The sequence below is a fragment of the Podarcis melisellensis genome (genome assembly GCF_964234715.1).
Source record: "Podarcis melisellensis genome assembly, chromosome: 5".
Taxonomy (NCBI): Eukaryota; Metazoa; Chordata; class Lepidosauria; order Squamata; family Lacertidae; genus Podarcis; species Podarcis melisellensis.
Window position 1 is genome coordinate 81,733,284 of NC_138537.1, and position 18,183 is coordinate 81,751,466.

Here is an 18,183-nt window from a genome sequence, read left to right on the forward strand (position 1 = left end):
GATCTCTTCTCTCTCCCAGGTTTTTTCAATGAGCTTGTGAAGTTGTTGTGTAAATTCAATTCCACCCACTTTGAAGACTTCAGCAGATATCCCATCAGGTCCGATGGCTTTGTGTTTTCCATTTGGGTAATAGCTATACACAACTCTCCCAGATCTGGAGATACTGCAAGCTCATCTCTAACTTGTTTTTGCGGAATTTGTGAGAGGACCTCAGCAGCTATGGGGCGGAGGGGTGCAGTTAAGGAGATGTTGGTAATGTTCTTTCCAGCACAGTGCAATAGCTTCTTTATCTTTTAGAAGTGTGGTACTGTCTGCTGAGCGTAGGGGGCTTATGCCATGATTTACTGGCCCATAGATGGTCTTTGTGGCTTGGTTACCATGATTTGATTTTGGATTGACACACAACATCATTTCCATTGAGGTGACCGGTGTAACTCCTTCAGCTTCTTTTCCCCTCAGGCAGGCCTCAAGCAGCTTCTTTCTTGTCATAACAAACTGAAGCCATTTCTTTTTTAAAAAATCATATAGGAAGTACTGGAGTGGGAGCATCTCTCAGGCTTAAGAGCTGGTAGCCTGTACAATGGAAGGAAAGGCAGCCCTATATGCTCTGGTTATCTCCCGCTTGGACTACTGCAATGCGCTCTACGTGGGGCTACCTTTGAAGGTGACCCAGAAACTACAACTAATCCAGAATGCGGCAGCTAGACTGGTGACTGGGAGCGGCCGCCGAGACCATATAACACCGGTCTTGAAAGACCTACATTGGCTCCCAGTATGTTTCCGAGCACAATTCAAAGTGTTGGTGCTGACCTTTAAAGCCCTAAATGGCCTCGGTCCAGTATATCTGAAGGAGCGTCTCCTCCCCCATCGTTCTGCCCGGACACTGAGGTCCAGCTCCGAGGGCCTCCTGGCGGTTCCCTCACTGCGAGAGGCCAAGTTACAGGGAACCAGGCAGAGGGCCTTCTCGGTAGTGGCGCCCGCCCTGTGGAATGCCCTCCCATCAGATGTCAAAGCGATAAACAACTACCTGACATTCAGAAGACATCTGAAGGCAGCCCTTTTTAGGGAAGTTTTTAATATGTGACATTTTAGTGTATTGTTCATCTCTGTTGGAAGCCGCCCAGAGTGGCTGGGGAAACCCAGCCAGATGGGCGGGGTACAAATAATAAATTATTATTATTATTATTACTATATAACAAAAGGTGGAACGTCAGTAGTTGAAACTCCCTGATGAAGCAGCTGTGAGGTCTGAAATGCATTGGGTTTCAAATGTTTTCTCCTACTCCTTTGCTTCCTGCTCCCCACCCCACCGACACACAATTTGCCTGGGGATTCCCCCTTTTCTGCTGCACTTACTGAAAGCATGCATTTTGACACTTCTTGTACTTCCATACACTTGTTGCGGACAAAGGGATGTGTTTTGTCTCCCTGTTTTTTCTGAAGGTTCGATATCTAAACAGGTTAATTGATGGGCTGCATTAGTCAGAGAGGTGCCATTGGGCAATATGGTGGCTTTCAGATTGGTCCAAGAACTTTTGTGTTCCTTGGAAGCTGATTAGGTGTTTTCCCCATGAGAAGATGGATGGATGACAGCATCACTCCTGATCTTCCCTGTGATGCTCAGCTACAGAAAAGTTCAAGGAGGGTAGTTGAGCAAGTCCTCTCTCTTGCAGGACAACATTGAGTTCCCATAGGCCTGGTCAGCACTTTGTATGAATGGACTATGAACCTTCTGGGAGTTAGCAAACGCGCCCTGGGATCCTTTGGGAGGAAAGGCAGTATATTAATTCAATAATCAAACACAATGCTAGGGGCAGTGTCATAATTTCTGCATTCATGCGTAACACTAGGCAAAGCTGCATAGTTTTTAAAAATCATAAATGGCACATGCAGTTCAAGAGATCCCACTTCACTCTTGCCTCAGTTGACTGGGTAGCAGACCATGGTGCTGCTAGCTTAGCATCACACCTGAACCAGCATTCATGGTTCCCCCCCAAAAAAAACAACAACAACCCCAAAACCAAACTACAACAGGAGGCCAGGAAAAAGTATTGCCTTCAGATTGTGGTTTGCGTTGGGAAAGCCAACCACATATGTGCTTGTTTGGATGTTATGGTAAGCTAGTCACCCCATTGGTTTACTTTCCCTGCTTAGCCAAAGGAAGAGCAAAGTGGGAGCATTCAGACAATGTATTGGTGCACGCAATATGTGTACATTATGGTAGCTTAGTGTTATATTCAGCAGGTGCAGCCAGTCGGAGCAAGGCTTGCCTTCAATCCACGTGGCCAGGCTCGTGCAGTGGAGTCCAATACATTTCTGGTCTTGAAACACATACACAGCATTACACAGACCAAATGATCATTGGGTCTGGCATTTTTGTTAATATGCTAATAATAATGTTAAAAGTTTGTGGGTAGAAAAGTCAGGCTTAGAGTGTTTTCCTTTGATTTTACATAAATACATTTGAAGAGTTATAATGTTGATTTTCCCTCCCCACTGTTCAAGTTTGATTTACTAGAGAATAGCTTGAGCCACACATGTGATAAACCTCCTGCTGCCAGCAGTTACAGACTTGCCCTCTGGCATGTTTTGCAGTGGGAAATACCCAGTTCCCAGCATTTAATGAAAGAGCTGGATGCAGTAACTCACTCGCTGCCTAATCTTGGAGAAGTAATGTTTGCTTTTACCTAGCGGAGGTCTGGGCCTTCTGAATACCCGTTTTGTCATTTTCAAACTGTGTATTCTAATCTCCTCCTTTGTTCTTCCGCTGTGAGTTATACAGTATCAAATGAGTTTACGGGAATGAAAGGATGAGTTCCCATTTTGATTAAATGCAGGCATTAAGAAGAGGCAAGCAGATCTCGTTTAATGGTGCATTTCTTGCCCTTTGATACTTGTTCTGTGGGTGGGTGTTGTGTTGGAAATCGGAAATTCTTCTGTGGAATTAGGTTCTCTAATAGTGAGCCTCTTAACGGCCACATCACACACCATTTGTTAAGTGTAGAAATGTAACAAGCTGGAGGGCTCACAATATTTGCTACCCTGGACTGCAGCTTTCTGCTGAGCGGGCACTCAGTGTCAGTCCTGCCCCAAGATGTGTGAAATAACCCTTGCAAGTAAAATAAATTTTATTGACATTTAGCTTAGATCCAACAGCAATTGTTCACCTCGCCATACCTGCCAGGCAGATGTCTTGGTAGTATGATCTTTGTCAAGAGGTGGCCCCTAGGCAGGTGAGGAACACACCCAGTTGGCCAATGAGCCACTACACCGCATCTCAGCACAATGGATTTAGAAGTGTCCTCCTGGATGCTGAAAAGACCTTGTGATTATGTAAGGTAAAATGGCCCAGAGCAGACTTTACTAGCCTGGTCCTTCAGATGTTGTTTGGCTACAGCAGGGCTGTCTTGCTGTACTCCATCAACATCTGGACAGTATCAGGTTGACAAAGGCTGACCTAGATCATGAAAAGAGAAAAATGCAATTAACTAAAAAATGTACCTCCATCTTTGGCAATGTGCAAAATGCACCAATGTTAGTGGCATTTTCTCCATCTGGTACACCGGCTGAGACCCTACCTGCCTACACACTGTCTTATCTCCCGCTTGGACTGCAGAAACATGCTGTATGTGGGGCTACCTTTGAAGGTGACTTGGAAACTATAACTAATCCAGAATGCGGTAGCTAGACTGGTGAGTGGAAGTAGCCACTGGGACCATATAACAACAGTCCTAAAGGATCTTCATTGGCTCCCGGTGCGTTTCCGAGCACAATTCAAGGTGCTGGTGTAGACCTTAAAAGCCCTAAACGGCCTCAGCCCAGTATACCTGAAGGAGTGTCTCCACCCCCATCGCTCACCTTGGACACTGAGGTCCTCCTCTGAGGGTCTTTTGCCAGTTCCCTCACAGTGAGAAGCAAAGTTACAGGGAACCAGGCAGAGGGCCTTCTCGGTAGTGGCACCCTCCCTGTGGAACACACTTCAGATGTCAAGGAAATACAACTATCTGACTTTTAGAAGACATCTGAAAGCATCCCTGTTTAGGGAAGTTTTTAATGTAGCACACAATTCCCCGTATTATCCATGTTTTAAGATGGTGGGTTCAAGACAGAGAATCAGTGGTTTTGCAGCTTAAATATGCTGTAACCAGGAACAGCCAGTGTGGTGTCGATCAGCTATTTTGGACTGCAACTCACTGCATCCATAGCCTGGAGGGCACCATGTTGGCTATTCCAAGACTGAAGTCTCCTATCTAGTGTAGGGTTGCCATAGCTTTGTTTTTGTTTTAGTTGTTGAGCTTCCCCCCCCCCCAAAAAAATCTTTTTTTTAAAATGATGTTTACAAGCTATTTTTAAGACAATGCATCAAAATCTACACTTCCGAAATGGGTTGCCATGCATCCGGATTTTCCCAGACATTTCAGCGATTTCCGCCCGGACACTGCTTCTGACTGCCGAATCATGGGTATGTCTGGGAAATTCCGGACATATGGCAACCCTAATCTAGTGAGCAAAAATGCTTTCGTTGAATCTCCAGTGCAGAGATCTCAACTTTTGATTAAAACACACTTGATGGCTCACGGCAGAAGCATGAGGTGCCTTCTATGAGAGAGATTGTGCTTGAGATGACATGCAGGGATCTGAAAGCTCTGTTATATAGGTCTAATCTGTCTCACACATGGAAATCATCACTGGATATTGCATGCATGAGTTCACTCTTGAGTTCGGAGCTCTGAGGGGAAGCCACCAAGGACTTGGAGGGCAGTCTCTCTTCCTCAGTAGAATGGTTGGAACCAGCTTGTTTTATGTAATAGGTCTTATAAATTATATTAATATACCAGTGTAATTTAATAAAAAGATCATAGGAACCCTAAAGCTTATAGTAAAAATGGCATTTTACTTTTCCCCTCCCTATTTCTTTTTGCCTTTGGCGTATCAAGCATTATCTACCAAACGAATATAATAGTTTCTGAAAGCTTGTATAATACATGGCCTCTCTTACTTAAGCTTTGAAGAAAATGTCTTCTGCAAGTGCACGGCTGGCAAGCAACATTTACTGTTCAGATAAATTGAGCGCAAAATTCTTTGTGTTACAAGGGTTAGAAGCAAATTTTACATTGTGCAGGCAAGGACGATTAACCCTCCAGTCATTTTATATATCTATATAGTAGTAGGTAACTTTTTTTTTTACTTTCTGTATATAGTATTCATGTTTTCCAGCCCAAACATAAGGCTCAGCCATGGCTAAGTTGAATTGTGATTTGATGCAGTGTCCGAATTGACAAAATATAGTTATGGTTTGTTTCTGTAAGTCCCTGCAATGGAGACAGAGTGAAGCTGAAAGGGTGGAGAATAAGATCAAATGGTTCTGAACCATTGTTTGTTAAACATGCTATGGTTTGAGTTCTAAACCATGTCTGTTGCAAACCATAGTTCATTCAGTGTGGTGTCTGATGTCCTATGCAGATTACCTTAATTCTAGGGATAATGAACAGATGCCAGGTGTAGGAGGGAGCAATGGGATTGCACTTGTTGCTCGTGCTTTTCTCCATTGGGTTGTCTTCACAGAGTCTACATGCAGATAGACTGTATGTAAAAGAAACATTTGGTGTTTGGATCAGGAATGAGAAGAGCAGGTTTGATAGTGCCCCTCCCTTCACTGATTATCGCCAGAAAAGGTTGCCTGCCTGAGTTACTGAGTTGTAATCCATTTAAGATAGAGGTAATGTTTCTTCCCTCTAATGGAGCAAAGTGGTTTTCCTGTTAATATGGGAAGCTTTCAAGCAAACATTCAACACGTACACAGTTTAGAGATGGGTTCTTGCTCCACGTACAAATTGCAAATGAAAAATAGAATCCAGATGGTTATATTTCCCCTTTTCTATTTTAAAGATTGTTTTCTCCTTGGTATGTGCCAAATTTTCATCATATGGTTGTATTGCCTTAGCTTTAATATCAAACTGTCAGGATGCAACTGACATTCAGAAATACTAAACAAACAGTTAAACCGGTTAAAGTATTGACGTGCATGATTAATGTTATGCAGTGCATATTATCAAGAGTAGGAACCCAAATTCTGGCAAAGCAATAATATTTACCACTGTTAATCTAGAGATTCTTACCATGGCCTTGGGCAGCAAATACGTACTACACCAGGAACTGAGAACCTGTTGTATGTTGGACTTCCAACTCCCATAATCCCCAACCGACATGGACAGTGATCGGAGAAATTTAGTCCAAAAGTATCTGGAAGGTCACATGTTCTCCATTCCAATGCTACATTATAGCTCTTTAACTGCCCTTTCATGGCAGAGGTAGAAAAATTCCCAACATCTTTCATTTATTTGTTAATTAACAGAATTTATATATACACACCACATAATGCAAGTTATCTGTGTCCTCTGCAGAACAAATACAGCTATTGAAAATACAATGTAAAAACCCTTACTGTAAAAATCTGTGTAAAACAGTGCATAATGACCGTGTGCCCATTTTCTTCTCATATGGCAGTGTTGAGATCCTTACTGTGGTACCAGATTTCACAATGTACACTAGCTGTCTGCCAACTATTGATGAGTCAGACACCCTTTTATACTGCCATTGCCTTCGGAAATGCTCCCTTTCCGAGAACCAAGGTCAGTTGTCAGATTGACAATCGTTGCACTGTGAGCATTATCATCCTACATGAGGGAGGTTATTGCACAACTGCGTTGTGTTGCAGGTCATAGGTATTGGTTTCTAGCATCCATCATGTTGGGTGCGAAAAGAACAACAATGAAAAGTTTGTTTTTGTGTGGCTTATAATGATGAAGGTAGTATTTACTGAGATCTGTTAAAGTAGATATACTTGGAGTGGATTTTCTTTTTGGCAACTGTTGAGAGAATGTACTTCCTCAAACTTCTGATCACCTCCCTTACCCCTATCTGTTGCTCACCAGTATACTGTGAGTCTCGTTTCTGCTTCTCTGTGGCTGATTCTATGGTTTGCAATATGATCAGAGTAGTTAATTTAATATTGACAGCAGTAGTCTGATTAAACTATTTCCACTTCCACTAGGTTCATTTTAATAAAACCAAGAGTCTAAGTTTTATTGTTTGAATTGAAAAGCACGTGCTTTATTCATGCAGTTGCATAACTTCTTTCACCTGCAGTGAAATGCCAGAGTTGGATTTAAGGATTCCAGAGGTTTGCTTGCTAGCTTCTCAGTAAACTATGGCCCCATTCTGGTGATGATTAAAAAATTCTATAAGGATTCTATGAACCACAGTAGGTGTTTTCTTTTTGTACTGAATTTTTCTGTACACCTGGCCAATAAAACTTTTAAAGGGGGAATTACAAAAGCCCAATATTTGATCTTCTGAGATTGACTCCTTATATTTGTGTGACTTGGACTAACTCTCGTAGAATCCCGATGAATCCCATACTGAGCAGAGAAGCATAAAATTTGGTAACATATATCAATAACATATAAGAAAGGGGGATACAAGGCTTGTAATCAATCACATGGCAAAAAAATAATAATATTTAAAATATAAATTATGCACACAATGTTAAAATGTATCCAGTGAAATATTAAGTTTAAAATTAAGCACTCTTTTTTAAAAAGCACAAATGTGAGTTGTTGCATTCACAGTTCCTGGGAAGTAGAACAATTCTTGATATTGGAGCATAGTAACGTGTCCTTATTATAAATTGTTTTGTTTGTAAATATCAGGACGTTGTCCTCGGGGTCGTATGAGATTCTTCACTTGAAGAGTTACTAAGAATTCCAAATACTGGCATATTTCACTGGATACATTTTAACATTGTGTGCATCATTTATATTTTAAATATTATTATTTTTTTGCCATGTGGTTGATTACAAGCCTTTTGTTTGACTTACTATACCTTAATTTTTCAGCAATAGCTATGGACCAGATTTGACCCTTACAATATGCTTGTAAAGGACGAGCATAGTTTGACAGGGTACAGTACTTGCCGGCTCCTTCTGGTCAACTTTCATTTTTATTCATGGATATGCAAAAACATGCCTAGTCTCCAGTACTTTTATTTCTCTGGAAAAGGAAATTAACCCTGTAAAAGACTGCCCTGAAACTTCCTATTTTCTTGAAGTTTCTGTTAGATATATATTAGCAGCAAAACACCAATGTGAAATTGATGCATATGTCAGACCGCATTTTGCAGTTGTAAATGAACATCAGTAATGCACAAATTTGGCTTTGATAACCACAACACTTACCGCCCCCCCCCCAAAAAACACCCCTTAGCACTTGCAACTGCTGTGAGTTTTACTGCTTCTGACAAATCTGGCAACACAAGCTTTTAACAAAAGAAGATGCGGCATGGCATATCCATGTGAATTTTCAGCTCCTTGGGCAGTTTTTCTGGTGATGTGAAAGGCAACGGAAGCCTTATAAACTGGATCATTTCCCATCTTAATCAAACTTCCTTTGCATCCCCAAAGCTAATTGGAGTCCTGTTTGGTGCTCAGTTTGGTGCACTGAGATGTGGATAAGCAAACATTTGCCATACTGCTGAACTCAGGCCTTTGTCAGGAGGAGTGGGGAGAAGGTGTTACCAGGAGCAACAGAAGTGGTGTGGAAGGGGAAATCTGTGCTTAATTGATAATGGAAATTCCCAGCAGGCAACTAGGAAGAGATGCTTACTGATGCTGTTTCTGAGAAGGTGCAGTGAAAAATATGTATAGAAAAATAGCTGCACCTTTTCTAAATTAATCTCAAAAATGTTAGGTAAGCAGGTCCAACTACATCTTGCATTGTACCAAAGTACTTCAGTTGGAAGCCTTATCTAATGTATAAGATTAAGCACCTGCCTTAAGCATTATAGAAATGCTTGAGTTTTAAAATCTAGCTTGACCAGTGTTAGAAACTAAGATATAACAGATAGGAGCTAAATGGCACCTTAAACCTAGGTTATGGGCACAACAACAAAATGTCTAGGCACATTTTTTTTAATAACAAAAATACAAAGCTGAAAATGAATGAACTGCTACTAAAATGTTACCGTATGTTTGTTTTTCACATGATCTAGTCCTTCCCCTGCCTACCTCTCTAATATTCTTAAGAGGGTCTCTTCTCCCGTCTTCAGAGAGTAGCTTTTCTGCCTCAGGGAGGCAGAAAAAGGTCCTTTCCTTCCACTCTGCAGTTTTGATCTGAAATCTCAGGTGCAGTACTGCGCTCAGAGCTCAGAAACTGCTCACGCTAATGAAAGAAATTCCCTGTCACAAAATGCGCCTAGAACAATGGGAGTTTCGAACACTGAGCTTGATTAGGCTTTTATTCTTTTAAACAATCTATTTATTTATTTTTTGTGCAGAGGCTATACAACAGCAATAATAGAGTATGACTCTTAGATTTTGGCCTTATGCAGTTGTTTTGACGTATGGTTTCCTGCAACAGAGAGAAGTTTCATCAACTTTGCCAATGAGGAGGTGCCAAATGGCTCCTTAAACCAAGGTTGCGGTCGCCAAAACAGAATGTCTAGTTGCCAGTTGGGGGCAAGATGGCTCTAAAGTCTTATTTTTCAAATGATGGACTGACTGTGATTGATTCTCAGTTAAACATCTGGCTAGTTCAGATGACAACTTTGAGCTAGGTTAAGAGCTTTGAGAGGTTAAAGCAGAAAAGTCACTTGATCCAGGGACAGTCCAAATATATTGTGCCCTATTCTGGCCTGTTTTTCTTAATGGTGACTGCTCCTGCTCAGTCTGCACAGAAAAAGCAATTTGGTTCCAGAATTCATTCCGATTGTGCAGATAAACTATAACTGATAGAATTCTACAGGACGGGGCATTAGTGTGTGAGAGCAGTCCAGTTCCAATGCTTCCCAGATGGTGGAGATGTCAGGCGCCATCCTTGTGCCCAGGCATCTTCACTTGGTCTCAAGGGGTCGAAAGCCAGGAGCAAAATGCGCCTGACACATTACAAACACTGGTTCTCTGTCATGGCACCCAAGCTGCGCAATTTCCTGCTGTGGAAGATCTGACTGCTTCCTGCCATTGTGGCATTTACATGCTAAGTAAAGACTGTTTTATATCAGGGGTGTGTGATGGGTCAGAGAGTGCCTTTAGCACAATCAGCTCTTCTTGTTTTTGTTGTCAGTCTCAATTCAGCTTTTGATTACTGAAGAGCCCAAAGTTGGCTACTTGTCCTGGAGCCAGATTCAATCCCACTGGCATTGGCAAGGGAGGGAGGGGAGCTAGAGCGTAGTCAACCTGAGCAGTTTGTTGGCGGAACTGGCCAGGGAAGAGGGAGGACTTGTTTTCTCTCGCTGAGAGCATTTCCCTTTGCCGCCTTAGTGTAGGATAGGCAGGAGGCGGCTCAGTAAACCGTCACTCATTACCATGACATCCTGAGCCTTTTTATGTAACACTACATTATTCTTGCCCACTGTGCCATTTGTTGGCATGTGATGGGTTACAGCCTTGCCTCATTTGGCCTTTCTGCTGAAGGATTGGTCATCCTTTCCCATTTAAGTAGTCTTGCATTGGACAAAGTACTTGTTGCTTTCTTTGTTCCAAATAATTACAGTGACCAGTGCTGTTGACTTTTTTCGTTTGCGGTACGACCATTTGAGGTTAACGAGACAGAAGGAAGGAGAGAAGCCCTTTCGTTTAATTACTTTTGGATTCGTGTGCTAATCTCTTTCCTCCGTTTTCCCTGTCGCCAGTTGATCTCCCATATGGGTATTTCTTGTTTTTGTGGCACCAGCTGCTTCTGTGGAGGTCTGCCAGGCCCCGATATGCCTGGTGGCTGTCATCTGGCTGCACTGATGAGAAAGGATACACAGTTTTAATGGTTGGCATTCCTTTTTCAGTCTGTGGTTCAAGTCAGGCATCAGGCCAGGGACCTTGGCTATATGGAGGATCTTTCCATCTGAAGAGACCTGCAGTCCTGAGGGAAAGGGTGTTTAAAAAACACACACACCAAAAAACCATCAAGCTTTTAACTATCCAGCAGCCTGGAGGAGTGGGAGTGGGTGAATAGACACAGCCACAATGGGGTATTGAAAATTTGAGTTTGTGGGGTAGTTGGGATTGCCACTGCAGTGCAATGCTGTATCTTAGAGAAAGGGGTGGGGAAAGTTTACACCTTTTTAGGATACTCTCAAGCTTTTAGGGATGCTTGAGGAAAGCTGTACATGCCTTCCCTTTTTTCGCTTTAAGAACAGGTACGCCCGTGTATAGATTGAAAAGGAGAATGGCACTTGTGGGTTTCATTTCCTTTTGGTAAAAATGGTGTCACTCATATGTGTGGGAATATGTACAGATGGATGAATGTATTTGGGGACCAGTTGCAGACATTTTGTGTTTGGTGAGGGAGCATGGGTGAACCAGAGTCCTGCTCCAGCTAAATTCCCCTGCCTGGTTGCTGGGAGGAGAGGGTTGTAGCACATTTCTGCTCTCCCTAACCTCCCCCTTTGAGCCTGTTCGATCTCCCCAGTCCTCCAATTTCTGTAAGAAGTTACTTCCAAGAGCTGAAAAAAGACTGTTGTTCTGCACCTTGATTGCCTATCTCCAGCCTATCTCCAGCCAAGTAGCCCATCTCTCACTCACTGGCCCTTGGTTGTTTGTAGGTCATGTCATTTTAGGGCATGGAGCTTAATTTTTGTGAATTTCTTCAGTGAGGGGTCTTAAAATATAGTTTTGGGTGTGTGGGATTTTTGTGATTGGATAACATTTAGCTGGGTAAGTCTATGTTTGATGCTTTCTGAAAACCAAAGAATTGCAATTTTACCTTCTGAAAATGTCAGGTAATGCTAAATAAAAATTAATAATGATATATACTATAACTGCAACTGCTTGACAATCATTTTTCATGATTTCTGTGCAATTTTACACACATTTTACTTAGCGAACAAAACTAAATTATATGAATTGTACCAAAACATATTTGTAATTCCCCAGTCACGTTGCAACTTCTTAGTGCCCCTCATTTTTGAAATTTGAAAGCTGAAAAATTCAATGCGCCCCAGTTTCAGCCCCCAGGACAATCACCTGACTGGCTTGTGATTGTCTTGACACTGCCAGCTGTTAGTTAAGGCCCACCTGGATCAGAATTCTTTAAAAAGTGTGCTGTTGTCACACAAAATCCCTCAACTGACCATTTATGCTATACATAAAGCCAAAAGATTGTAAGTAGCTATAATAGGATAGGATGTAATAGACACTTGTTTATTTTATTCTTCCTCTTTCTTTTCTATTTTGAATAAATGTGGTAGAATTTGACTGTTGGGGTCCTGGATGCATTTGTATGGAAACTTGCAGGATTATTCCAGCTTCCAATGTTCCTAGTTCCTTAGTTTATGCTAAGTAGGTGTGTGGCTGTATTTGTGTCTAAGGCTGGATGCTATCTCTGCTTCAGAGCTCTCTCCTGTCTAAGATTAGGAGTATAAAGGGGAGTGGTGGCAGCCGACTTAGTCTTCGGTTTGACTGGCCTTCCTAAACTGGTAGTCATGGAATGAAGGAGACAAAAAGCCCTTTATCCTCACCCCATTGCATCTGCTATTTGCCATAGGTGACGAGGTGAGTAGCTGTTTTAGAGAAAGGGGGATTGGGAGATGGTAGGAAAAATTTTAAGGTTGCTTGTGCTTGTTAACTGCATATCCCATGTAAATTAAGCAACACTTTTTAAAAAATCTGTAATTTTTTATCTTCCCCACCCCCCACAGGATCGACTTACAGCGTACTGTCCATAATGCCATCAGACTCTGAAAGCAGCAGTTCTCTCAGCAGTACTGGTAAGAACCGTGCTTGTGCCTGTGGTGTTGTGGTACCAAGCGTCCAGTGTAAAAAATGGGGCTGTTTCCCACCCAATGAGTTGTAATTACTTTCCATGTTGCCAAGATTCATATATAAAGCCAGTTCTTTTGACAATATATTTACATTGACATCATCAAAATATTCAGCAACGTTACATTTGGACAACAAACAGTAGTTTCTTCAGTAATACTCTTATCAAAATTAAATACCAAAAATCTTGCACCAACTGACATTCCCAACATAAACGATATGTACCATGTTTATTGCAATCCTCCCCCCAAAATTAGGTGATATAGAAGAAAGCATTTTTGACATGTGCAAAGGAGTGCAGTACCATCTGTGTAGTACAGGCAACCCCTGATTTGTTCGGGGGTTGCATTTCGTGTCATTGCACACAATAGAGGAGTGTGTATAAGCCTACCCGCCCCCCTTTTCTTGCTGCTTCTGGGTTCACAGCAATGCATGCATGCACCATAACCAGCAATCTCTCCATCAATGCTGAGCTGGACAAGTGTATTGTCAAGGTAGCTATGGCAAGGGCCCACCTCCACAGAAGGGTATAGGAGAATGTGTTACAAAGATGAAGGTCTACGAAGCCTGTATGTTCGGCACTTCATTATAGAAGTGAGTCGTGGGCAACTTGCAGCCATCAGGAGAGATGCCTCAATGCCTTCCACATCTGCATCAGGAGGACTTTCGGTAGCGCATGGCAGGATAGAATGTCAAACAAAGATGTTTCCCAAGTCCATATTTCCAGCATGTTCACACTCCTGTTTTAGCGATGTCTATGCTGGCTTTGCCATGTCCACAGAATGGAAGATGGCAGGATTCCCAAGGATGTGCTCTATGGGGAGCTGGCTTCAGTCACCAGGCCAATTGGCAGACCATCTCTGTGTTACACAGATGTCTGCAAATGTGACACAAAGGCTAGTGACATTAACCACATCATGGGGGAATCCCTTGCAGATGACCGAAGTTCCTGGAGACAGGCCATCAAATTGTGCATCCATAGAAGTGACAAGGAGAAATGACCAATGGATGGGAGGAGAAGAAACAACAACAACACAGTGGTACACCTGAATCAGCACAATCAGATATCTTCATCTGCCCCAGCTGCAACAAAACATGTCTCTTCCACATCAGTCTCTATACCTACAGCAGGCACTGCAACTGCCAACAGTTTTTTCTTGGAGGTTGCCAAGTTGGGGGACAATGCACTCTTTGTCCCCAGCCACCATATCTGTATCTACTTTTTTCATCCCCAAAGTTCATGGACTTTGTGTGTATAGTACATTGGATGCAACACTATGTTGATGAGACACATCCCTGTTAGATGAGTGAGCCTACTTTGGTAACTAAAGTGGAAACTGGCTACCTGGAAGCAAGCCTGAAAAAGTGACCCACATACTGATTGGTTCTCAGGGCTGAGTGTGGAAGCAAAAATTGAGTTGTGAAGCACTTATTTAAGCTGACAAAACAAGCTGCACTTGGCGGCAGTTGTAATAAAAATGTTATGACAAATCCAGTTTGTCTGAAAAGAGGCGTGTTACCGAAAGGTGGGGGAATAATTTAAAAAACGGAGCTTTGGTCTCCAGGCCCAAGCGTGTTGGAAGGAACTGGATTGGCTGGAGCGAAGGATGGAAATGCTGCGGCATGAAGCAGTCAGTCAGGTGGAAAAAAGAAGACAGAGCTTAAGCCCAGGTCACTTCCTTCACACTGAAGTGAGCTGTCAGATGAAATAAAAAGCCTTTTAGCATTCAGCTAGAAATGTCCTCTGTAAGGAAAGAGATGAGTGTTGCAAATCTTCCCCATCCCCTGAAGCTAGAGGGCTACTTGAAGCATATGCCAAGTCACACTTGACAATGCTAGGAAACCTTTTGTGGTAATGAAAAACTCAGGCTCCCTCTTAAATTGAGCAGAGAGAAGCTGTTTCTGGGGGACATTTTAATGAAGAGAAGGGCTGTGGGACTTGTTTCAGAATTTCCTCCCATGGAAAAGGCAGAATTTGAATCCCTTTGGCTCTGGTTTGTTGGTTTTTTGCTTTTGTCACCATTGGCGCTTCAGCTTGCTCCACAATGCTCCAGTTGTCAGCATTTGCTTTTTTAATAATCTCCAGATAGCCTAGGATTAAGTAGAAAATCGATGTAAGAGGAATAGGTAGCTGAAGACAGGATACTGTGCCCAGAGAGTAGGCCCTAAGATATTTTTTTTCATCATAAGAAATTTTACCACTTTGTTATTTTGATTATCTTTGGGAGTCATTCAGGTGGCACTCAGTGGTATTCAAGCTCGTCTCCAAAGCTACATGGCCTAGAAACTTGACTTCAGTTCTCAATACATTGTGTTTAGATAACTGATTTTAGGGGATAACAAATCAACAAAACAATTGTTGGCGGAAGCATTGTGGATAGCACCCTAAATGTGTGCACTTGATCACAAGTCTGTCTTTATTGCAGCCATGCATGGCCTTGGCAAATTAATCAGTCTTTTCCTTTGGAATAGCCTGTTCACTTATCCACCTTTTCTGGCAAACAGATTGCTTGTTTGTTTTTGTTTTTTTGAAAGTGCTCTTGTCTAACCCCCTAATTCCGTGCTTGTTTGTGTTTGGCAACAGGTACAACGGGTAAACCATCATCACCACCCCCTGCAGTCATTGATGTGAGGCAGATGAATGAGAAACTGGAGACCATTTTGTTTCAGCTCCGCCAAGTTACCCGTGAGAGGGATGAGTTGAGGAAGCGTCTTGCACTGTCGTCTCCTGGGTCAACCTTTGATGACTGCAGGTAAAAGACTGAACGGTCACATGAGGGCATATTCCCAGGTCTAAAGCATGTGCACTTGGGCATGGGTCTTTGGCTCTTTTCCAAGGCACAGCTGTTTGAGTTGGGTGGGGGGCAGCTAAGGATGCCTCGTATGGCTCAGTCAGAGAGCATGAGACGCTTAATCTCAGGGTTGTGGGTTACAGCCCTGTGTTTGGCAAAAGATTCCTGCATTGCAGGGGGTTGAACTAGATGATCCTAGATGACTACCAGTCTTTGATAACTAGTGATGTTCTTCGCAAATTATTTAAACCACCAGTGGCCAACTCTGTTCCATGTGGGTACAGAGTATGCTTAATACATCATTTTTGTTTCATATAAACTAACCTTTGGGGGAGGGGTGTGTGTTTTCTTTCACCTTAATACTTAAAATGTTTGATGTGTATTCATGTGAATGTTGTGTTAAGGTCATGCTCAACCGAAATCTATCTTTGTGGTAGGCCTACCCCCAAGCCAAACCATGATTATGAAAGGCTGAAGATTCAGTGCATGAAGGCAATGTCCGATCTGCAGTCTCTACAGAACCAACACACCAAAACGCTAAAAAGATGTGAAGAATCTGCTAAGGAGGCTGATTTCTATCAGTAAGTAAAGACACACAGCATATGCACAGAGATGTATTTTGGTTTCCTCCTACCATTACTATGTGTCAGTTAAGCTGCCTTAGATTTTAATGTTCAAAGGTCCTTCATCGTAGTTTTCTTATCTCCAGCTTCAGTCAACTTTTAAAATGCCATCATTTTAACATCAATAAAGAGATAATGTTCAAAGCTTTTGGCTGCAGATTTAGGATTAGTTTTAAAAAATATCTTTGAAGATGGAGAGCCAGTTTCTGAAAATTATGGTGGGGGCTATAAGCTTAGCTTGGTGTGGATGACCTTCTCATCATACATTGATCATACTTGTTCCCTGCTTCCCCCTTTCAGAACCCTGCTTTCACTAGTTCCAAGTTGGAGTCCAGTGCAGTAAATGACACTGCTAAGGAGGATTCTCTTAAGGGCAATTAGGTATCAACAAAATGCACAACACCAGGCAACAGTGCAGAATCTGGTGGTTTCTAATGGTGGATATTTCTTAATTTTTTAACTTCTTTATCAAATTGGAGGAGATGACACTACACATAGTAATTTCTGCGTTTGATAGTCTATAATGGCGGTGACTAAACTATGATCCTCCAGAGAGTCTTGGAATACAGCTGATGTTTGGCATGCTGGCTGGGCTGATGGGGAGCCCAACAACATCTGGAGAGACACAGCTGTATAGAATTAATAAACCCCTCTGAGTCCAGAGGATTTGCTGTATTTGTGGTGGTTCTTTTATGGGGATGTTTACTTGATAAAGCAATGTTGCTGTTCCGTGTTTTCTGAATTTGCTTTTTAATTGTCATTGGAGCATTTTTACAAGCACTTCCTGTGTACATTTCTAATATCTGAACAGTACACTGCACAGTCGTCTGCTGAGTGACCAGTCACAGCTGAAGGAGGACATGGACACTTTGAAGCGGAAGAACAGCCAGTTGGTACGAGAGCACAATCACCTCCAGCAGTCATGTGAGGAAATGAAGAGACTTCATGATGAGGATCTGAAGGAGATAACAGACCTGCGCAGTCAGCAGCAGCAGGTAGCCTCTGCCCTGTTTTTGCCTGCTGAGTTCAGCTTCACATTTATTTTCTATTCTCTTTCCACCCCCACTTATTTCTCAAGTGTTTGTTTGGGCACTGCAGGAGAGTGTCTCTTCCATTCCATTTCTTTAACACACAGTGCTTATTCTTTTCTTTAATTTCCATAGATTTCCTTAATTTCCATACCTCCCTCCCCATTACTACAAGGAGCAGTTTACTTTCGATTATAACACAGACCTAGTTGTGTAAATTAGAAATGCTGCCATTTTCTATCTCATTAATTTCTAGTACAGTGGGCTGCTCAATTTGCACTTCAGCTGCTCTTAATTTCAGAGATGGGAAGGATGATGGGAGGAGCAGTAACCCAACAATATCTAGAGCAGGGGTCCTCAAGCTTTTTAAACAGGGGCCCGGTTCACTGTCCCTCAGACACTGGTGGGGGCCGGACTATTTTTTTTGGGGGGGGAATGAACCAATTCCCAGGCTTCCTAGGAACTGCACATACCTAGGCTCCCTTGTGCTCTTGGCAAGGAGATGTATCGGTCCCTTGCATCCTTGCTAGAGGATCTGAGCCAGAATAAAGGTAAAGGTACCCCTGCCCATATGGGCCAGTCATGTCCAACTCTAGGGTTGCGTGCTCATCTCGCTCTAGAGGTTGTGAGCCGGCGCCGTCCGAAGACACTTCCAAGTCACGTGGCCAGCGTGACGAGGCTGCAGCTGGCGAGCCAGCACCCGAGCAGCACATGGAAATGCCGTTTACCTTCCCGCTATAAAGCGGTACCTATTTATCTACTTGCACTTAAGAGAGCTTTCGAACTGCTAGGTGGGCAGGAGCTGGGACTGAACGACGGGAGCTCACCCCGCTGCGGGGATTCGAACTGCCAACCATACGATCGGCAAGTCCTAGGCACTGAGGTTTTACCCACAGCGCCACCCGCGTCCCTATGAGCCAGAATAGACAGG

At 42.7% G+C, this 18,183-nt stretch overlaps 1 protein-coding gene across 14 annotated transcripts in view; it reads left to right on the forward strand.

The window, feature by feature from the left end:
- Positions 1-18,183, forward strand: part of DLG5 (discs large MAGUK scaffold protein 5) — a 139,979-nt gene that overhangs the window by 30,009 nt on the left and 91,787 nt on the right. For all 14 annotated transcript variants that reach the window (XM_081913422.1, XM_081913424.1, XM_081913432.1 and 11 more), the window contains exons 2-5: positions 12,689-12,757; positions 15,394-15,562; positions 16,039-16,182; positions 17,036-17,219. In XM_081913422.1, coding sequence (XP_081769548.1) covers positions 12,689-12,757; positions 15,394-15,562; positions 16,039-16,182; positions 17,036-17,219 — 566 coding nt within the window. The remainder of the gene's footprint in view (positions 1-12,688; positions 12,758-15,393; positions 15,563-16,038; positions 16,183-17,035; positions 17,220-18,183) is intronic.